Below are 23,808 nucleotides of genomic sequence, written 5' to 3'. Positions count from 1 at the left end.
GTCTTTGACCAGAGGGCTGCCGCGTGAGCGGACTGCTGGGCACGATGGACTGACCCAGCAGCGGCCATTCTTATGTTCTTAATACGTGGTGGAATATGTTAAGTCTATATAGTATGAGAAGATTTATGCAATTAAATGTGGTAATTTTGAGAAATTTAGGCACTTATGGGAATGTTTATTGAAACTTCATGGTTAATGTACACATTATGCTTAATTTGGATTCATGTTATGTTATGACAACCTATGACTTTTTCTGTTTTATGCTTTTTTGTTTGTATTTTTTTATTTGATTTGATATGTTGTATCTTTATAAATTTAAAATAAAAAAATTCAATAAATTATTTAATGAAAAAAAGAAAGAAAGAAATATGTAACCCGGCTTTGTAAAAGGAGCCCTAAGCCGTTACTGTTAAACCAGTAGGAAAGAAGTTTCCCTGCGCCTGAATGATCATCACCAGTTTTTTCAATAATTCTTTTCTCTTTTTGTCAACTTTCAAATTAACAAGACATATGATAAAAAAAAAAATAATTATGTGAATAATTAATGAGGTGTAGGTTAATAAATAATGTGTAAAGGAAGAGTAGTAAATTGGAGTTATTGTGTAATTATAGCATGATTTACAGTGTTTACAAACCAGTTCTCCAGCCTCAAGTGTACATTGCTTTCAGGTTAAAAATGCTTTATCACCCAGTTAGTCCAAAGTATCCCAACTAGGGATTTCATATTTTATTATATTTTCCTTTATGGCCTCTTGACTTGAAAATAAGTTGCTTTAACAGAATTATGAATCAACCTCAAAGTTTATCGCCACAAAAGTAAAGTTGCTTCTTTGGCTCTCATTTTGTTTGCCTATTAGAGGGATCCCTTCGGCTAAGCCACAGCAAATTCTGGGCTTAACAGCTACTAACGTGGGACTTTCCCGCTCCCTAAGCACAGATTTACCGTGGCATGACATTATGGACATTTTAAATTTATTTTTTCCAGATGCTGCACTAATGTTTGCATGTGGGACTTGCAAAAGAATAGTGTGGGAGCACTTACAGGCAAATTCTATATTATCCATTTATAGATAGGCGCCTACATCACCACGCTTAGCAAATGTATTTGCCTAACTTAATTGTTTAATAGACTTAATCAGCATCAATAATTGACAATTATCACCTCTGATTGTGCTGGATCGGTAGCATGGGATGTTGCTACTGTTTAGCCAGGTACTAGTGACCTGGATTGGTCACCGTGAGAATGGGCTACTGGGCTTGATGGACCATTGGTCTGACCCAGTATGGCTGTTCTTATGTGTGCCAAGTATAGGACAATCAAGCCATTGTAACATCACTGATGAGGCTGGCTCTGAGGCATTATGACATCACAATCTCAGCTCTGGAATGTTCCTCTCATTGGGGTTCCGGAATCTTGCTATTCTTTGTGATGTTGGAATGTTGCTACTCTTTGGGTTTTAGCCAGGTACTAGGGACCTGGATTGGCCAGCATGAGGACGGGCTACTGGGCTTGATATACCTTTGGTGTGACCCAATATGGCTGTTCTTATGTGTGCCAAGTATAGGACAATCAAGCCATTGTAACATCACTGATGAGGCTGGCTCTGAGGCATTATGACATCACAATCTCAGCTCTGGAATGTTCCTCTCATTGGGGTTCCGGAATCTTGCTATTCTTTGTGATGTTGGAATGTTGCTACTCTTTGGGTTTTAGCCAGGTACTAGGGACCTGGATTGGCCAGCATGAGGACGGGCTACTGGGCTTGATATACCTTTGGTGTGACCCAATATGGCTGTTCTTATGCTCTTACGTGTGCCAAGTATAGGACAATCAAGCCATTGTAACATCACTGATGAGGCTGGCTCTGAGGCATTATGACATCACAATCTCAGCTCTGGAATGTTGCTCTCATTGGGGTTCCGGACTCTAAATTTGAGGTCCTGACCCATAGTTTGTGAAGCTCTAGGTTTAGGGGAAAATAAAATCAGTAATCTATCCAATTAGCATATGTCTTTCTGTATACCAGCAAATATTTATTGCAGTAGTAGTGGTTAATTAAAAACATGTTACAATATTTCTTAACAGGATTGTCGAGGTGTACAACATGATTGCACATAACCTTAAGTCTTCATTCACTATTCCCTTTGCTTCAGCGCTGATTTTGATCCTGCTGAAAACAAACTTTGATTCTAATTTATTTCACATGGTTGGAAAAAAAGTAAAATAATGTAACCTCTACTATTACTATTATTAATTATTTCTATAGCGCTACCAGACGCACGCAGTCCCTGCTCGAAAGAGCTTACGATCTAAACAGGCAAGACAGACCTCTGCCCTCTGGAATCACAAATGTCATTTTCTTTCTTTCTTTTTTTTTTTTAAACACATCTATAAACATTTCCCCAATTAATGCAATTTTTTTTTAAAAAAACAGCTGAATGATATATCGTTTAGAAAAGCAATGGCTCCTATTTGATGAGAAGACCTTGAAGGCAAACAGTTTCAATTGTTAATTTGCAGAAGGGGGTGGGGGGGCTGTGGTGCATACAGCCTGCAGCTTAATTGTCTGGTTAAATGAGAACAGCTTCTAAATTGCTTTGTAGCTTCAGGGACTTTGGGGGGGAAAAATTACAAACATCTGTATTTTTTTTTTTCCATGTGCTGGAGCAGAGTCATTTCTGAGACTGATTCCTCCGCTGTGTCTTTCATACCTACATGCGGTAGTTATTTACTCAAGGAAGCTTCTTAAGTCTTCAGCTCGACCGGTCAATAGAATTCAGTGGCCTCCTCTTGTAAATATTCGACCCCAGCACCTGTGCATAACTCTGAAAGTAGCTAAACATGGAAAATTCACACGATTTGCCACCTTTGTACCCTTCTAAAACCGAGAGAAGTAAAGATGAGTTTTCCCATACCACTTTTTCTCTCTTATGTTCCTCATTAATTAACTCTACAGTAGATGCCAGTGAGGGAGGGAAAATGAAGGAAAGAAAAGGATCTAGTTCATCTTCAGAGTGGAGGAAACTATTCAGGCTTATTTTCAAGCGAATATAGCAATTTACCCGGGTAAACTGAAATCTGGTCGCTCTGAAAATTGCTGGCTTTGTTGGTTTTAGAGAGTGGAATGATCAAACACTTTGAGACTGACACAGAAAGACTGAGTAGAGGCACTGGCTTTCTAAGGGATTATCAGATATAGGGCCTTTGATTAGTAAAGTGTCAGTGTCTCACTGGAGGATCATTACTGAGGTATGTTACAGCCATGACATGTTATTTGCTCCTTAACACTCATTAAATAACAGAAAAATGCATTGTGTTACAGGCAGACCCCGGGTTAAGAGCGAGTTCCATTTTTTTAAACCGTTCTTATGTTGAATTTGTATGTAACTCGGATAAAAACATTATACATTAAAGAAACAGTCCTCAAAATAAAGTACTGTTTAAATAGAAAGAAAAGATAGGAGGTTGACGCTTACTTTTGTTCTTCATCCGTCCCACTGTTCCTTCTCCACCACCACATCCAACGTTTCTCCCTCTCATCTCTCTCTTCCCCATGCATCTGTGCCTCACACCTCTCCCACCACCATGTCCAATATTTCTCTCCCTCCCTATGCCCAACAATTCACCTCTTTCTTCATTTCCTCATGTGTACCATCTCTCGTTCCCTCTCACTCAAGCACCCATGCTCAACAATTTTCCCTTTCTATTCCCTCCCCACCTCAGCATCTCTTTCCCTCACTCCCTCCATTCTTCCATCCCACGGCTGAAGATCATGTTCCCTTCCTCCTTTCTTCCTTCATTCCATCCTTTGACCAAAGTTTGTGCTCCCTCCCTTCCTTCTGTGTCCCAACGTGACCCTGCTTCTCCCTTCCTGTCCCAACGTCACAATCCTCCCCATATGTTCCAATGTGACCCTTTTAGTCCTTCCCTCCCTCTGTTCTGCATCTCAAATTTGTGCCTCCCTCCCTCTCATGAGTATTTACCTTCTCTGGCCAACTCCCTCCTCCCAGCTGTACTTCTCTTCACAAAGCTGCAGTCACGGTTCCTACACGTGGACCACGGCTGACATCAGAAGTAAGGAAATAACATTTGAAACGAAGATCTGACTGTCCACACACTCATTTTCTCAGTGGCCAGTATTACAACTGCAAAAGCTGGACACAACAGAAACAAGACAGAAAGAAGACTGACTCATTTGAGCTTTGGTGTTGGAGAAGGATTTTATGCGTGCCGTGGACTGCCAGAAGAACTAACAAATTGATTCTGGAAGAGATCAATCCGGCTATGTCACTTGAAACCCAAATGATGATATGACTGTCTTATTTTTGTCATGCTGTCAGAACAGAAAGATCATTGGAGAAGGACATTATGTGTGGGAAAATCGAAAGGAACCAGGCAAAGAGGGTGACCTGCTGGACACGTTGAAAACAACCATGGGGTTGACGCTGGAGGACCTTACCGGACTAGCACAAAACCGATCTCTCTTTTAGATCTGTAATTCATCATGTCTCTAGGACTTGAACACAAGCCAATGGCACCTAACTAAGGGGTCCTTTAAGGCATGCTAACCAATTTAGTATGTGCTAATCGATTTAGTGCGCCTTAGTAAAAGGACCCCTAACTAAGGGGTCATTTGTGATTAGTAGTAGTAACCTCTATTTAAATATCAGTTCCTTAAAGAGTTTGGGACAATTCTATACCTGCCCCTTCCTCTCCTTTTAGGTGCCCTGATGCCATGCAGTAAAAGCCTATTCTCTAACAGAATCTAGGCACCCAGGTCACATTATAGCATACAGATATCACATGGTATGTCTTATATTTTGCATGCATACAGTTACGCATGACATAGTTACTCCTGACACAGTTACTCCTGACATAGTTACAGTCATGCAATTGTGGCATGAGTACATGTAACATATGGTATCTTGTAAGTTACATACGTAAGAGGGAAACATGTCTCTATTCTGCCCGTTCTTCACCCATGTGAATGTTCCCATACTTATGGGCGTCAGCCTATGAATTCTATAAATTTATGCATGCAAAATTACATGCTATCCTGAGATGCACATGCAACAAAATTTGGTAAAAAGTTAATTCATGCTAAAAATTGGGTGCTAATATTCAGCTAATGTTAAACGATGACAATTTGGATTTGCGCACACATCTTGTCAAGTGCTATTCTATTGAAGATCCTTGTGGAAATCCTATAGCGTGCATCTCAGAAGTGGGTGTGGCAATGGGAGGAGCATGGTCAAGAGAATTCACTAAAGATGCATACAGGGATCTGTACCTAGCTTACTTGCCAGGATTTACCAAAACAAAGCAAGAAGAGTGAAACCGATGTTCTGGACCAAAAGTTTACTTGCAAAATACAAAAAACAGCAACAGAGTCTTCAGATAAGACAAGCAATAAAGCTGAAAACTTGTTAATATAATTCACTTCAGCGGCTTGTTTTTTTTTTTTTTTTTGGGGGGGGGGGTTTCATTCACAGTTTATGTTTTGACCTTGTTTCAGATCATTGATTGTTCAACCAAATCCACGTCATTCGCTTCTTGGTTGGGCTGAGAACTTTTCAGTTCCTACTCGGTCATTGGCTAGGTGCCAATGTAGGCATTTAATTTTAGGCACATGTTATAGATTTTAGGGGTTTGTGCCTAATTTTGGCATGAATACTTACACCTGCCAAAGCTGATGCCACCCAACTGAAGACAGTTAGACTCACAAATCCAAATATTATATAACATTGCGCTTAATTTCTGGGAAAACCTGTGACCTATCCATGCTCCTCCCCCTGGCCACATGTTATAGACCTTGATGTAGGGCAGAACCACGTGGAACTTCTAATCTCTGTCAATTAAGGGCCTGTTAACACCAATAATTCTTGTTGCCTAATTAGCTAATTAGTTTGCAAACAGATTTGCCATCTGTGCCCAAATTTGTGTACCTAACTTTGGGTTACCAGACATGTCCTCTGTTTAGAGGACTGTTTGGGGTCCCGGACGAACTTTCCAAACATCGGAAGTTGCCCAGGTTTTGGAAAGCCCCGACGAGCTCCGGCCGCATCTGAAGGGCATCTGAGCTTATGCGGATGATGTCACTCTCATCCACGCATGCTCCAGGCCCTCCAGATACGGCCGGAGCTTGTCAGGGAAGAAGAGAGGAGGTTTGTGGGGGGGGGGGGCAAGGCTGGAGACTGAACTGGGAGGGGCTGGAGTGGAATGGGGCGGAGCTGAAGGCGGGACTGAGCGGAGCCAGGGTGGGGCCCTGTGTCTGGATTTTTGTGGTCCATAAAAACTGGTATCCCTACCTTTACAGAATCCAGGGGAATTGGGTGCCGAGATGCAGGCACCCAGTTATAGAATTATCCTTCATGTTCTAATCTACCCACCACTAAATATCTGAACAGATTTGAGATTTTGCCAGCTGAATATAAGAGCGTTATCACACACTAAGTATCATTAACTAGAAGTCTTAGTAAATAAAAGGCAGCTTTTTGTTACCTGAAATTAAAAATACTCTTCCTAAAGTCAGCTTTATCTAGATTAGATAAAATAAGAAACTCATTATTTTCTGAGCTCTCTCGCTTGAGTATCATAGTTGCAATCTGTCTTCCAAACTGCCTTCAATTCTGTGAAACCAAATACATGTCTGTGACTTGTCTCTCTAACAAATCACCTGATTTACTAGCAGTAGACGTGGATATTTCATTAAACTTCAAGGCATGGGGAACAAAAGTGTATCCTCTTCTGACTCAAGAAAATTAACCACATGAAAACAGCATGTCATTATTTTCACGATGCCATTTTTTAAAATAGTGATGATTAGATGGCAACTCCGGTAATTAGAACTGAAAGCCGGTGCTGGGCAGACTTTTACAGTCTGTGCCCGGATCGTGGCTGGAGAGATTTGGAAGGGCCGGAGTGGGACCATGATGACAGCTTCAGTTGTTGGGGAACAAGGCAGGCCCCAGTGATCTGCACCCTGAAAAATGGCAAGGACAGTCGAGATCAAGGGCTCCTTTTGCTAAGGTGCGGTAGGGCATTAACGCGCGGAATGGCGCGTGCTAGACCTTAACACCAGCATTGAGCTGGCGTTAGTTCTAGAAGCGTAGCGCGCGGTGTAGCGTACGGTAATTTCATGCGGGCGCTTAAAAACGCTAGCGCACCTTAGTAAAAGGAGCCTCAAGTGTGCCTATGTAGTATGCAATGCCCAAACTTTATAATAAAAAAAATCTCCAAACTCAACAGAATACTCTTCAGATCGAAAAAAAAGTGATTAGATTACCTTACCTACGAGAGCTGCACTGGCTACCTATAGAAGGGCGAATGCTTTCTAAATTCTATTATATACTATTGAAAATATGTTTTGGAGAAACTCCAGATTTTATACCTCAACTCTTTAATTCTTCTAAAGTTAGAGGAATGGTCTAAAATCTGGCAACTAAAATTCAATGCAAAGAAATGCAGAGCAATGCATTTGGGGATTAATAATCGGAAGGAGCCGTATATGCTGGGAGGGGAGAGGCTGATATGTACAGATGGAGAGAGGGACCTTGGGGTGATAGTGTCCAAAGATCTGAAGGCGAAAAAACAGTGCAACAAGGCGGTAGCTGCTGCCAGAAGGATGCTGGGCTGTATAAAGAGAGGCGTAGTCAGTAGAAGGAAGAAGGTGTTGATGCCCCTGTACAGGTCGTTGGAAGAAGGTGTTGATGCCCCTGTACAGGTCGTTGGTGAGACATCACTTGGAGTATTGTGTTCAGTTTTGGAGACCGTGTCTGGCGAATGACACAAAAAGGCTTGAAGCGGTCCAGAGGAGGGCGACAAAAATGATAGGAGGTTCGCACCAAAGACGTATGAGGAGAGACTGGAAGCCCTGAATATCTATACCCTAGAGGAAAGGAGGGACAGGGGAGATATGATTCAGACGTTCAAATACTTGAAGGGTATTAACGTAGAACAAAATCTTTTTCAGAGAAAGGAAAATGGTAAAACCAAAGGACATAATTTGAGGTTGAGGGGTGGTAGACAAACTACAACTCACCAGAACACAGCCGTTAGAGCTTCATTCTTACTAACTTCTCCACTCCCCGCTATTATGCTAGCCATGTTATTATTACTCTCTTTACGTTGCCGCTTTCACCACTCTTCTGATTCATGTCCCTTCTCAGTTCTCTTCTTTCGGGCTAACGACTATTGCACATATCTGCCTGATTTGTCTTCTATATACTTGACTGTAAATGTATAATGCTATTCAAAGACGGAGTCTCGCCATGTACTAATCCCCGGCATTTAACAGACTCTGCTGTCCTGTAAATTCTCCCCGCCACTTCTGTTGTCTTTTTCACCGTTTATACCTATCCGCTCTGTCCCATTAACCCTGCTCATCTATGGCCCTCTTTTACAAAGGTGCGCTAAGCGTTTTAGCGCAGATTTGGCGCATGCTAAATCAATGCATACGCTAACCGCTATCATGCCCATAGGATAACATGCACGGGTTAGTGTCTAGCGTGTGTTTAGCACACGCTAAAAAGCGTAGCGCACCTTTGTAAAAGCGAAGGTCTGTATTTTTCTTGATCACCTCTGTCTCCTCTAATACATTTATGCAGCGCTATCAGCATATTCTACCTAGCATAATCGATCATGATTGGACCCACTTAGGGCCTGTTTTACAAAGCCGTGCGGCAACAGCCCCGAAGCTCTTTAAATCTCTAGGGGCTTCGTGGCCGCTACTGTGCTGCAGCCGCTAGCGTGGCTTTGTAAAACAGGCCCTACTTAGGGTGATGTCCTCCGTGATCCTGGTCTGATCTTTCCCTGGCTATGCTTAATCTTTTGTCCCATAACATTTATGTTATATTAGATTCATTTATTGCTTTATTATTATTATATTTTCTAAAATCTAATATAATTGTACCTTTTCTACTACGTTGGTTCACCGAAAGAGTAGTGGATCATTGGAACAGACTCCCACTCCAGGTGATAAAGGCCAGCAGCGTGACGGATTTTAAGAGAAAATGGGATACTCACGTGGGATCTTTAAGGGAGTAAATTCAGGGGGGAGGGGATACTTGGAATGGGCAGACTTGGTGGGCTATAGCCCTTTTCTGCTGCTTTTTTCTATGTTTCTATGATGGCAGATAAAGGCCAAATGGCCACAGCATCCACTATCTCCTCCTCTCCCTATTGGCTAAGGCTCTTAACATTTGCATCTCCTCTTCCTATTGGCTAAAGCTCTTTACATCTGCATTGTGAGGTCATAGGGCTTTATGGTTATAGAAACAGACTCCCACTCCAGGTGATAACGGCCAGCAGCGTGACGGATTTTAAGAGAAAATGGGATGCTCACGTGGGATCTTTAAGGGAGTTAATTCAGGGGAGGGGATACTTGGAATGGGCCGACTTGGTGGGCTACAGCCCTTTTCTGCTGCTTTTTTCTATGTTTCTGTGATGGCAGATAAAGGCCAAATGGCCACAGCATCCACTATCTCCTCCTCTCCCTATTGGCTAAGGCTCTTAACATTTGCATCTCCTCTTCCTATTGGCTAAAGCTCTTTACATCTGCATTGTGAGGTCATAGGGCTTTATGGTTATAGAAACAGACTCCCACTCCAGGTGATAAAGGCCAGCAGCGTGACGGATTTTAAGAGAAAATGGGATACTCACGTGGGATCTTTAAGGGAGTAAATTCAGGGGAGGGGATACTTGGAATGGGCAGACTTGGTGCCTTTTCTGCTGCTTTTTTCTATGTTTCTATGATGGCAGATAAAGGCCAAATGGCCACAGCATCCACTATCTCCTCCTCTCCCTATTGGCTAAGGCTCTTAACATTTGCATCTCCTCTTCCTATTGGCTAAAGCTCTTTACATCTGCATTGTGAGGTCATAGGGCTTTATGGTTATAGAAACAGACTCCCACTCCAGGTGATAAAGGCCAGCAGCGTGACGGATTTTAAGAGAAAATGGGATACTCACGTGGGATCTTTAAGGGAGTAAATTCAGGGGAGGGGATACTTGGAATGGGCAGACTTTCTGCTGCTTTTTTCTATGTTTCTATGTTTACATATTTGGTATATCTTCTATCGGCATTTGATACAGTGCAAAAAAAACAAACCCCAAACCCCAAATGGATTGAAAATCGCAGATATCAATTTGCAATATATGTGTGACAGATAATGCAGACCCTAAGGTTTGGAAATATGGCATTATAAAGTTGGAAGTAGGAAACCTTGTTCTGTTTTTTTGTTTTGTTTTTTTTAAAGTGTTGCTAAGTAACTTATCTTTTAATATATTCAACTTTCCAACTCGATAGGTGCCAGATTTTAACAGACATTATTAGTAGACCACTAAATCACCAGAAATGTGTTAAAGCTCTCTGACTGGCGTATTTTATGGTGTGCAACAGGGCCCAGCTCCAAGAATCCAGAATGCTCCTTGTCAAGGTCAATCTTGTAAAACTCCGTCTCTCCTCCCTCCACAAAAGGATTTTGGTCCACAGCTTACCGTGGTATTAGCACATTTTGGATTGCTCGCTCCCTTCTTTATAATGACCCTGCTTATTAAATTGGCCGTAGCTAGGTTTAAATAGCGGTTTAATATCGGGGTGGTTTTTTTTTTTTTTGCAAAGAGCTCTGCAGCAGAAATATAACATAATTATGCGACTCTCACCAGCCCCGCACCATGGACTGAATAATTAATATAGAGACTGCTGTGAAAATGCAAGGCCTCGTGTGTCACAGAGCCTTGTTATCCCGAGATTACACAAAGCCATAATGTGTATTGCTTGTTTTATGTTATTATTACCCTGCAGTATAATATGAGAAAGGCACCCCCCCCCCTCTTCTGTAACTCCATGGCGGAACTTAATTTTATTCTGATCTAAGAACCACATTTAACTGTTGCCCTAACTTGAAGCTGACAGTGTCGGTCTGAATCACAACTTCTTTATATGGTAATCCAAAGTTTTTAATGCTTTACTGTACTGAAGTGAGCTGTTTGCCAAATTCCCACACTAGGCGTTGCCACTTCCCTCATAAATAACTTTCAAAACAGTTAAAGGGGGGGGGGAGTTTTGTCAGGCTATGAATCTTTGTTGCTATCAAACAACCTTCTACGATCCTAGCTAAGAGAAACTCTCCCTATTTGCTGAAAGAAAAATTTTTTTTAGAAAGTTTGGATTCAGTACCTGAATAATTTTGCGAGCTTACCCACCCAAAAAGTGCATCTGCGGAGAATACATGAATATTTGGGGAGTCACGTGATGTGCTGAGTGGAGCAAGACGTGTCTTGCTGGAGCTCCGGGGCCCTTAGCCCCTTTTCCAGCCTTTTTAAGTGCCTACTTCCTGCCGTCGGGGTGAGAGCGGTGGTGTCAGGTCAAAAGCGCGCTGGGGCAAAGGCGCGCGCAGACAATTGAGCGCATCAAAAGCGCACCGGGACAAAGGCGCGCGCAGACAATTGAGCGCAGTGCGGAGGCACGCACCGCAGAAAATTACTGTTTTTCCGGCTCCGACGGGGGGGGCGTGGGGGGGAACCCCCCCACTTTACCTAATAGAGATCGTGCCGCATTGTGGGGGCATTGTGGGGGTGTGGGGGGTTGTAACCCCCCTCATCTTACTGAAAACTTCACTTTTTCCCTGTTTTTAGGGAAAAAGTTAAGTTTACAGTAAAATGTGGAGGGTTACAACCCCCCAAACCCCCCACAACACCGGCGTGATCTGGGGGGGCTCCCCAACAAAACCCCCCGTCGGCGCCTCTAAAAACTGTAATTTTCTTCGGCGCACGCCTCCTTCTTGCGCTCAGTTGTCGGCGCGCGCCTTTGTCTTTCGCCGAGTTGTCTATGAACTGAGAGCGGTACATGGACAAGTTTGTTACCCATACTAGTCCGGCTATGAGTGGGAGAACAACGAGGAAAGATAAAGACGCGCGGCCACAAAAAAACTGTCCCGAAGATGGCGGCAGAGGAACCTGGCCCTGCGCTTCTCCTCTCTGAGGTGCACATTGAGGCTCTGTCAGCGTCGGTGGTGCGTGCCCTTGAATCCAGATTTGATCAACTCTCCGGGCAGTTATCGGCGATGGAGACTTTGTTGACCGACACGACTAGGCGCACCGGGGAGTTGGAGACGCGGGTGGCACTGGTCGAGGATGCTCACACTTCCTCTGCTGCTGCTGTACTTTCCCTCCGAGAACAATTGCAGCGGCAATCAGAGAAACTTGAAGACCTTGAGAACCGTTCTCGGAGGGATAACCTTCGCCTGGTGGGCTTGCCAGAAGCTGTCTCCGATTCCCGCTTGCTGCCCGCTCTTGAGTCCTGGTTGCAGGCGGAGTTTCCACTACCCTCTGGTATGGGGCCTTTACGGCTCGAGCGAGCGCACCGCCTGGGCAGGAGAGCAGACGATCGTGCACGTGCTCAGGTGGTTATTTTCAAAGTCCATAACTATGCCCACAAGGCCGAACTGATGTGGCAATATAAGCTCAAAAGGAACACCATCTGCTATGAGGGGGGACCCGATCAGGCTCTTCCAGGATTACTCCCTGGCCCTACAGGAACATCGCCAGCGATTTTCCCGGGTATGTTCAGCGCTCTACGATCGTAAACAGCGTTTCATGCTGCTTTACCCGGCGCTTTTGAAGATCTGGACGGGAACTGGGTGGAAGATATACGACACCGTGGAAGCGGCCCAGGCCTATTTGGATGCCCTACCTTCGGAGTCTGGACCCTCTACTGCTTCCTGAGTACTTGGTGGTGAGGAGGTGGTCTTGTGTTTTTGAGCCTTTATTGGGTCCTCCTGGTATGAGGCTGCAGCTCAGTGGGGGCCTGGAAGTGTCTGTACCTTTTTGGTGTTTGAGACGCCTTGTGTTTCCAGCGTTTCGTGCATGGGTAGTCTCTGCCTATAACCTGTTTGATGTTGTTTTGCTTTTGGAACTGCCCTGACCTGGACCACAGCTGTGGTTTGAGAGCGTTCCCTCTACCTCCATTTTTTTTTTTTTTTTTCCTAGTGGACTGGGAGATGATGCTTGGGGGTGTGATGGGTTTGTTGCTAATGTTCTGGGGTTTTGGAAGTTTTGGGAGGTGTGATTGATTACCTGTTGGAAGGGTATTCTGTGGGGTGTCTTTTGGGGTAGGGTGTTTTGTATGATGGGGGGGGGCTGGGGAGCATGAATGTGTCTTGTATGTCTGCGTATTTCTTGGATCTCTCTGGCGTGCTCTTCCCCCTTTTTCTCTTACGCTGTTTGCATGTTTGCGAGGGGGGGTGTGTTTGTGGTTTACTTGATTTCTGGTCCCCTTCATGATCAGGGCTTGGGGAGTCCCCCTTATGAGGCTTTAGGCTTCTTCCTTCACCTATATCTTGGCTCCCATTGGGTGGCTTTTGTATTACCCTCGGCCCGCCTGGACTGCTTCTCACTAACCCTCTTTAGAGTTTTCTTTTGCCTGTTTAGCTATATATGGTTCCTTTGCGGGGCTCCCCGTGGTCCTCACTAGGTTGGTGGGGGCCCCGATGTACTCTGGACGTGGCGTCCACCTTTGTATATGAATGCCTGTTTGTTTTCCTTTTTTCCTTGAGTTCTATGGGGGGGGGGCTGGGGGCCCTGCTCCCATCTTAGTGACTCCCTCGCTCCGTTCCACCTGGGTGGTGCGGTACGGGTTATTGTATTACTGTGTTTTCAGGGGGTTGTTTTGTATTTGATGGTGGGTGTTGGGTTGTTGGGTGGGATGGGTGGGCAGGGGGGGTGGGAGGTCCTCCTTCACTAGTTGTATTCAGTTTCTTGGGATCTTGCATTATTTTTGTTCTACTTTTCAGGCTATGCCTTCTGTTTGGCATCACTGCTCCGGGGGACGGCTGGGCTCCTGGGGTGGTCTCACAATTTTTCTTTTGTCCTCTCTACTCTACTTTTTTCCTAATTTTCCGATCTGAGTACTCCTTTTAGGCTAACATCCTGGAATGTCAGGGGAATTACGTCGCCAATTAAGCAGTCGAAAATATTAGCTGCTCTCTAGCGTTATCACTCGGACATTGCTTGATTACAAGAAACCGGTTGATGGACGTGGAACATCTTAAGCTGGGTCGTTCTTGGGTGGGAGATGTCTATTTGCCTCCTCTCAGGGCCGCCATGGTGGTATTGCTGTGTTAGTCCGCAAGTCATCGCCTCTTGGAGTGACGGTCCTCGAGAAGGCTCTTGATGGTAGATATCTGCTCTTGCGTCTGATGTTGGGTGATCGTTGCTATCTGTTACTTGTGGTTTATGGCCCTAACTCGTCCGAACCTGCCTTTTTACAAAAGTTGACTCAACTTTTCTCTAGCTACTCTGGGGCCCCGTTTCTTATCGTGGGCGATTTTAATTTGGTGATGGGCCCGGTGTCTGATAAATCCGGTACATCTTTTGCCTCTTTGGGGGGCTAAGGATCGTCTTCTTTCTGACTTTTGTGATACTCTCTCCATGGTAGACCCTTGGCGTCTTCTTCATCCTGAAGTTCGTGACTATTCTCATTTATCTCGGGCCCACAATACTTGGTCTCGGATCGACCATATTTTTGTGTCCTCGACATTGTTCTCTTCAGTCATTTCAGCTGAGATTGGGCCTTTGAATATTTCGGACCATACCCCGATTTGGGTTGACGTTTATTTGGATGCAGCGTATCTACATACGCCTTTTTGGCGGTTCCCATTCTATCTTGCTCAGGATAAGGAATTTTGAACTTTTTTGTAGGCCCAATGAGAGGATTATTCTATTAATAATGCTCCTCATGAGGATGATCCTATTTTGTTTTGGGAAGCTGCCAAGACGGTGCTTCGGGGCCATATCATTTCTTTTTTGATTGCACGTAATAAACGCATTCATAGTGGCATCCTTATCCTGGAACAGACCTTGCACATAGCTAAGCGGTTGTTTCATTCGAATCCCTCGAGGGAAACTCGGGAAAGTTATTTGACCATCTTCAATCCTCTGGACTTCCTCAATTACCGGAGGATGTGGTGTCCTCTCTTAATAGTCCATTCAGAGCGGTGGAATTAGAATCCGCTATCAAAGTTCTTTGTTCTGGTAAGGTCCCAGGTTCGGATGGATTTTCGGGGGAATTTTATCGCCTTCTCTCTTCCCATCTCTGTGGTCCCTAGCTGGCTTACTTTAACGCTGCTATTGCTAGGGGGTCATTTCCGCGCTACGCTAATGAGGCCATTATTTCCTTGCTATTGAAACCTGATAAGGAAGCGGATGCACCGGGTTCTTATCGTCCTATCTCCTTGATCAATGTGGATCTTAAGCTCCTCTCTCGCATGTTGGCCGATTGTCTTGCTCCACATCTTCCTGAGGTTATTCACGGGGATCAAGTAGGGTTTGTCCGGGGACGTCAATCAGTTTGTAATGTTCGTAAGGTTCTCTTTGCACTAGCTCATTGTCAATCTCATCGCATTCCAGCCTTGTTTGTCAGCTTAGATGCTTCTAAAGCCTTTGATAGTGTCCATTGGTCCTTCTTGTTTCGCACCCAGGAACATGTTGGGTTGGGTGGTTTTTATCTTAATGCTGTACGTTCTCTTTACTCTAACCCGAGGGCTTCCCTTCTGGTCAATGGGACACGAACGGACTCTTTTCCTATCCTTTGCGGTACTCACCAGGGCTGCCCCCTTTCCCCATTACTTTTTCTACTCTCTTTAGAGAGCACTCTTCGGGGGTTTGCTGAGGTAAGGGGCCTCCGTGTTGATGGGGTGGAGTTACAGACCTTAGCATTTGCGAATGACATGTTTTTGATTCTTACTAGGCCTGAAGATTCCTTACCAACGGCATTGGACCTTATTTCTGAATTTGGCTTTTATTCTGGTCTTTCTCTTAATCTGGATAAGTCCATTACCTTACCTTCCTCCCCCAAGTTACGCACTACGTGGAGAGGTGTGTTCCCTCTTCGTTGGGCTGACTCCACGTTGAAGTATTTGGGGGTCTCAATTCCATCTGATTTATCTAGCCTGTACCGTTTGAATGTGGAACCGTTGTTCCTGGCACTCCAGAATAAACTACAGCTTTGGGGAACTCTTCCATTTTCCGTTTTGGGTCAGGTGCACCTTTATAACATGCTCATTGTCCCATGTTGGCTATGTGTCTTTCATGTCCTTCCTCTTTATTTTACTTCTCGGGATGAACGCCGTCTGGAACGTTTGGTTCAGAACTTTCTTTGGGCTGGGAAGCAGCCTCGTCTGCCTTACAAATGGGCGGCAGCTCCGTGGTACAAGGGTGGACTGGGTTTATTGAACCTTCACTATTTGACTATTGGATGTGGAATGCGCCATATCAATGATCTTTTTCGGGGTACTTCTGCGTTCACCAACACCTCTTTGGAACTTTCCTGTTTTCACTCTACTCACTTTAGTGCATATCTTCATTCTATTCCTTCTTCTTTACCTGAGCCTCTCTCTGCAAAGATGCTCCACCGTCCATTGCGGAAGGTTTGGCGCTGGGTCTGCAACTACCATTCTCTATCTGCTTCTATAACTCCTTTCTTGCCTTTCCGCTTTAATAGCTCCTATCTACCAGGGATTGAGGGGCCGAGTTTTGCTCGGTGAGAAACAAAGGGCATTCACTATCTGTTCCAGTTGGTTGATGATGATGGCAAAATTGTGTCTTTTGCACAGCTGAGGGACGAATTTGATCTCCCACCTACTGATTATTTTGCTTATATGCAAATTCACCATTACATTTCTTCTTTGCCCTCTAGTTCCTTGCAGGCCTCTTGCCATGAGGTACTGTCTACGGCTTCTACAATTGGTTCCCAACTTCCTGTTCCCCTTAAATTATATCATCGCCATTTGAAGGATGAGTCCCCTTTGTTTGACCATTCTAAATTGCGGGATGCTTGGGCCCGAGACCGTGCTGTGGCTTTGCCTGATGATGTGCTTTTGCAGGCTGTCCGAAGGTTGCCTGCCTTTCGAAAATATGCCACCTTTTGGGAGCAACACCATAAGTTGGTCTTTCGTTTGTACGTTTCTCCTAAGAGGGCTTATCTCTATGGATTTTGTGAGACTGCAGCCTGTCCTAGATGCCAGGCCCCTGATGCGGGCTTGGGACATATGTTCTAGACTTGTCCTAATATTCAATCTTTTTGGAACGCCATTTTTCATTTTGTAGAGCGCATTTGGAACATTAAAATTCAATGTTCACCTTTGTTCTTATTTGGAGCTGTTCCCCATTATCACCCTTGTATACGGGGGGCTGCTGCTTTTCTTAAGTGGACTGTCCTCGCTGCCTTGAAATGTATCTTGTTGAAATGGCTTGAGGATTACTCTATCTGGCGGTGCCGGATGATTACCATCCTGATGTGGGAACGACGAGATGTGATGGACTTCACTACTCTCCCAGGGTGCTTGGGGGGAAGGGTGGTCATGGGACAAGGGGGGGGGGGTGAATTGTGTGGGGTTTTATATATAAAAAATTTGAGCTTGTTTGTGCTTCATCTTATGTATTTTCTTACTTAAGCTCAATAAAATATATTTGAACATACATGAATATTTGCAGATCACTCCTTTTACGAACGCATAGTGCGGGTTTTAGTGCCAGCAGCGGCTGTAACTACTCAGACCCAATAGGAATTCTATGAGCATCGGAGCAGTTACCGCCCCTGCCGGCTTTAAAACCCACGCTAAGCATTCGTAAAAGGAGCAAATGAGGTATGAAATGACCAGTTCGGGATTGATGCCCTACAGCTCAGGGGTGAAACTGTAGAACTCTTCCCAGCCCTTTTACCAGTTAAGCGATAACCTACTTTAGGTGGTCCAGCACTTTAAATAGTTAGGTGTACTGACTAATACATCATAACATAGTTGCTCTCTATGTCTCTAATTACACCTGCTTGCTCCTTACTAATCTATATCACTGTCTTGGCTAGGGTGGGTTAATGTCATTGAAATGGTTATGTTACCCTCGTTTTTTACTTTTCCAGCTTCCTATTTGTGTGCTGAAACGATTCTTTTTGGAACTGCAAAGATATGTAACTCAATTTATCTAGAGCAATTTAAAAAACAAACAAACCCCAAACCCAGCTACATTGATCCTTTTAATCACTGGTCCTCCCTAGAAAGTTGGAGGGTATAGGCTACTAGTACAAAGAAGCCAACTTTTAAAAAGTATTGGGGTGCTGAGCACAATGTCAATTATCCCTTCCTGGACACAATGAAGATGCTTGTTTCACTGGGTGGGAGAGTGTGGCACAGTGCTTAAAGCTATAGCCTCTTGTAAATTTAACTTGTAAATTTAAGGGAAACAAGATTTTTCTAATCATTACAATACTTTGTTAATGTCTCCCAAATATCTTGAAATTTCCTGAAATAACCCTGTTGTATTGCAATAAGTCTCTCCATTTTATAAATATGACATAAGGAGTTCCACCAAAAATTATAATTTAATCTATTCCAATTTTTCCAATTATATGTAATTTGTTGAATGGCCACCCCAGTCATTATAAGTAATAATTTGTTATTATTTGTAGATATCTGACTTTTTGCTCTCATTGCCATACCAAATAGCACAGTATCATATGATAATGCCACAGGGTTATCTAATAAACAGTTAATTTGGTCCCAAATTGATTTCCAAAAATTCATAATGAATGGACAATAGAATAATAAATGATCTAAAGTCCCTGCTTCGAGATGACAGTGCCAACATTCATTAGACTTAGAGCTATCCAATTTTTGTAACCGAACAGGGGTCCATAAAGCTCTATGTAACAGAAAAAACCAAGTTTGTCTCATGGATGCCGACACTGTACATCTCATCTTCCAAGACCAAATTCGTGGCCATTGAGATGCATTAATTTGATGCTTAATCTCAATGCTCCAAATGTCTCTCAGACCTGTATTTGTTTTTTTCTTAATAAATCCAGTTAATAATTTATACCACTGAGCGGCCTGGTGACCCAAGAAGTCTGTCTGAAAACATAGGAACTCCAGACTATATTGATTATTAAATTTACAAGTTCAATTATGGGGTGGGAGAGAGGGTATTTTTATTGTTACATGTTGTATAAGTATTGATTATATGATAGATAAGGGTGGGGAGGGGGGAGAGATAAGAGAATATTATATGTATCATTGTTGATTATTAAGTGATATATTTATGGTTATTTGTATGGATATGTTATCACACTTATTATAAGTTTAAAAATGAATAAAGATTAAAAAAAAAAAAAAAAAAGCTATAGCCTCAGTACCCTGAGGTTGCGAGTTCAAACCCACACTGCTCCGTGTGACCCTGGGCAAGGCGCTTAATCCACCCCCCCCCCCCCCCCATTGCCCCAGGCACATTAGTTAGATTGTGAGCCCACCAGGGCAGACAGGGAAAAATGCTTGAGTACCTGAATAAATTCAGGTAGCCCATTCTGAGCTCCTCTGGGAGAACGGTATAGAAAAATGAATAAATAAATATTGGGGGTACACAGTAAAAACCTGCATGCTACCTACTGCAGTTGGCCATTCCTGTCATTCTCTGATTTCATTCTGCATTATTTGATTAAGGTGAGAATTAGGTCAAGCTAAGTGTGCTAACATTGCTTTAATAGTTAACTCAGTCTTGCGGTGACAGGTTATGCACATTAACTGCTTTCCACACCTTTCCCACTCTCACCCCGCTCCTTCTCCCTCTCTTCCCCCCTCCCCCCACTTGGTCTCTCGTTATCTCATACCTTCCAACCCTACCTTCTTTATTGCTTGTACCTCTGCTTAATCTCTGTTAAAGCGTTCCCACGCTCCCCTCTTTGTTGCCTGTAACTTTGTTAAAATTTTGTAAATCCGTGTGTCGTCGCGGATCTTAATTAACGGATGTGAACCGCTTAGAACTTATTGGGTATGGCGGTATACAAGAATAAAATTATTATTATTATTATTATTAAAGACCTCCGTAATGATGTTCAAAATTATCAGTACATCGTTATGAAATACTCTCAAGAAGGTACAATAAGGAATGAACAGTAGCTCTATAGTTAGGTTGACTATATAGATCCTTGTCTAGAGGAACAAGCTTGGCCAGTCACTAGTTTACCCCAGTGCATGAAGGGAAATGTAATCTAGGAATATGCAAGGCATCTTTTTTTTCACTTTTCCATTTTTGTTTTGATTTCTTTTGCCTTTTTAGCAATGTCTTCAATCATTTATTGCATACTGAAAACCCATTAGCATGAAGTAAACACCTTTTATCGTGTACTAAATTGATTTTGGATGCATTGAGAAGGAATGCGTAATAAACAAAGTGCTTGGGGGGGGGGGGGGTGTTCTGGCATGTCAATCTGAACATGACATGATAGAAGAAATGTAAGGTTAGGTCCTTTACCCTTCTTGAACAATTGTACACTTCTAGCACGATCCTTACAGGAAATAAAGTTGTTTCCCTTAGTTGTGGAATAAGAGCAGGAAACACTTAGGCCCTCATATACTAAGGTGCGTTAACCGATTAGCGCGTGCTAAACGCTAACGCGTGCATGTTAGTCTATGGATGCGTTTAGCGTACCTTAGTAAAAGAGGGGGGTTAAAAAGGTGATGATGCACTGGCGTAGTAAGGAGGATGCGGGGGGGGGGGAGGGATTTGGAAAGTGCGCAGCCACTCATCCTCCTCTCCGGCCCCCTCCTCTTGCGTATGTGCCCCTTCCCTCACACCTCTTTCATTTTTTCCTGCGCAAGTAGCATTACGAACTTGCTGCCCGCTTCGTGGTCGCCTCGCTCTGACATCACTTCGGGGCTCCACGCCTAGGATGTGACATCGGAGGGATAGGCGACACTGGCGCGGGCAGCAAGCTTGTGCTGTTGCTCTCGCCTGGAAAATGAATCGGGGACAGGGGAAGGGAAGGGGCGGGTGGTCGGGGGAAGGGCACCACCACCCTGGGCACCACATACCCTTACTACGCCACTGTGATGATGCGGATATATATTTCCCACCCGAGAAACTTTTGATGCTGGCATTGAAAAAGGAAGAAAGCCCAAAATTAGGCTTTAACATGCTAATAGATCTGCTTTTCCTTTTCTTTTTGGGTTGTCCAGTGCAATTTGACGACTGCCAGGGGAATGAAAAATTGCTCTTTGAAGTTTCTAATCCAGACTTTAAGGTGGAACCTGACGGCTCTGTCATTGCCTTGAAAAATGTAACACCAGCTGGCCGGGCGTTATTCATCCACGCACGCTCTGCCCACGCCGCTGACATGGCAGAAGTGAAGATCTTCGGAGGGAAGACGAAGCACAAGTCTCTAAAGGTAACACTTGCCAAAGCACAGCAAAAGCGCCACGACTGCAAGGGTGTGCAAATCCAGCCTTCAGGGCAATAGGCTGATTTTCAAAATAATCAGAATATGCAACATGTACAGTGCCTGAGTTCTCAACCAAATGCATGCTGGTACGTGCTTAATGAATATCCTTTCGATGCATCCTGAAAAACAGATTTGTTTTGTCAGCTTGGAGGAATGGATGTGCAGTCTTTTATTAATATTAAAAATCTAACAAAATTTGTAAAGTGTAATTCTCTTTGTTAAAGACACATGGAGGGGCATAATCGAAAGGGACGTCTAAGTCTGTTTACGTCCATCTCGCAAGTCGTCCAAAGCTAAAAAGAGCCTAAGACACATATTCGAAAGATACGTCCAACTTTTTTTGACTTTCGAAAATCGTCTAATTATACGTCCTGCTGATCTGATCGTCCAAGCCGCTAAATCGTCCATCTTTATACCACATTTCCGTCCAAGTCCAAAACGCCTAGAACAAGCCCTGATGGACGTGGGAGGGGTCTGCAAAGTAATGGACTGCACACCCAGACATGCCACAGGGCACTGCTGTGAACTTCACAAAAAGGGTGCCATGTCTTCTCCTCCCTACAGCTCCCTTATAGGTGACGGTGAGCCCCCCCAAACCACCTCCAGAATCCCCTAGACCCACCTATCTACCACCCCAATAGCCCTTATGGCTGCAGGAGCCACTTATATGCCAGTAAAAAAGGGTTTTTGGGGTGTATAGGGCAGTGCACATGTTTCAGTATCAATACAGTGATTACAGGGGCTTATGGGCATGGGTCCTCCTCTCTATGGGTCACTAACCCACCCCCAAGATGACTTAAGCTGCCTCTGGGCTGGACGACTAGGCTTTCCTATGCCAGGAAGCCACTTGATGATGATCTGGAGGCTGAAATTTAAAGTTGTGAATAAAATTTTTATGGGGGCGGGAGGGTGTTGGTGATCACTGGGGTAGTGTGTGGGGGTCTGTGTTATGTGTTTTCAGTGCTTATCTGGTGAGTTTAGGTGGGTTTTTGTGACTTAGACCATGTTTTAGATGGTCTAAGTCACAACATCCTAGTTACGTCGATCGTTGGGTGTATAACTTTCGGTTATACATGCTGTTCGACTAAGTCTAAGCCGGCCCACATCCCGCCCAACTCCTGCCCTCGACACGCCTCCCGAAATGCCCTGTTTAGCTATGAAGGCCTAGGTCATTTTTAAATACATCCAAAACCCGGTTTTATTATCGGCACTTGGACGTGTTTGAGAAATGTTTGTCCAAGTACCGACTTAGGCCGGTTTTTGGATGTTTTTCTCTTTCGATTATGAGCCCCATATGGACCAAAACAGAATGCTTTATTTTGCAAAGTAAAGTATGCAAATGCTTTCAATACCAAATAGGTCCAATGTGTTAAAGAATTACTCTCATTATGTGTCTGGGAATAGGTGCCGAACAAGCTTGGATGATGCTATGCTTAAATGTGACGCATTAGGACGTGGGCCTTGGAACGAGGGAGGTCACAGAGGCCATGATCTCCCCACAGATTAGTGGTTGCCGATCAGTTATGGCTTACTCTGCCACCCACCCACCCCCTCCTGGTGCTGTACTTTTGAATCTGTGGGGAGCCGCCACACAGCATCAATGAGCAGGCCTGCTGAGGAACCCTTCATTCTACTTCCAGGGGCAGGCCTTCTTGTTGACAACGTGCAACGGCTACCTGAAGAGTTAAAAGTACAGTGCTGGAAGGAGGTGGGTGGGGGAGTTGGGAGCTTGTGAGAGGCCGTGCCACATGATTCTTCTGGCTAAGGTGGAGCATTTCGCGACCTTAGAATTACAGTTTTGGAAGTGGCAATTTTCAGCATTTTTAACTCCGATGACTTCCGGGTTCTATCTGACATGTAGATGTTACAACACTCACGAGGATTTATTGCAACTTAACCGTTCCTTCATTTCATAAGAAATTACATGGTTCTATGTACAGAAATTAGTCTAGGCATGGGATTGCAAGATTCTAACTGCGAGAATGACTTTCGGTACAGTTAGAACCATGTAATTCTAAACCCCCCCCCCCCCCAAAAAAAAAAAACAACAACCCAAAAAACCCAACAACAACTTAAAACCCAGATTTCTGCAGCCTATGCATCAAGACACAATAGAAGGAATGTTCTGGGTCCCTGCTCCAGATTTGTACCACTCAAAGGTAATGAGGGAGTGGGCTAGCCTGGAAGATCCTGGTGATAGATACTCTTCAGAATTGGATGGAAATATAAAGGTGAGGGTGGAGAGGTGCCAAATAACTTTCTTCCACCAGGAAAGTCCAGGGATCTGGGAGATAAGAGCAGGCTTCGGACCCAGAGATCTGCGAGCAACTCTCTAATCCAGAGGCCAAGCAGGAGAAGGGAAGAACAAGGAGTGAGGCCTCTTCCTGAATAAGGGGGAGGGAGAAATCAAAGGGTTTAAGCTAAAACCTTGGCTTAGTAACTCAAGCGCACAACTCCCCCCCCATTCTATAAAGAGCATTTAAAATTGGGCACGCAAGGGTAATTTATGTGCTAATTGGAGCTAATTTGGCATTAAGTAC

At 44.0% G+C, this 23,808-nt stretch overlaps 1 protein-coding gene across 2 annotated transcripts in view; it reads left to right on the top strand.

The window, feature by feature from the left end:
* Positions 1-23,808, top strand: part of CDH13 (cadherin 13) — a 1,218,549-nt gene that overhangs the window by 402,260 nt on the left and 792,481 nt on the right. For both annotated transcript variants that reach the window (XM_033942565.1, XM_033942566.1), the window contains one exon: positions 21,006-21,214. In XM_033942565.1, the coding sequence (XP_033798456.1) occupies positions 21,006-21,214 (209 nt within the window). The remainder of the gene's footprint in view (positions 1-21,005; positions 21,215-23,808) is intronic.

The sequence above is a fragment of the Geotrypetes seraphini genome, chromosome 4 (genome assembly GCF_902459505.1).
Source record: "Geotrypetes seraphini chromosome 4, aGeoSer1.1, whole genome shotgun sequence".
In the NCBI taxonomy this organism is placed as follows: Eukaryota; Metazoa; Chordata; class Amphibia; order Gymnophiona; family Dermophiidae; genus Geotrypetes; species Geotrypetes seraphini.
This window is presented reverse-complemented; position numbering and strand designations above follow the sequence as displayed.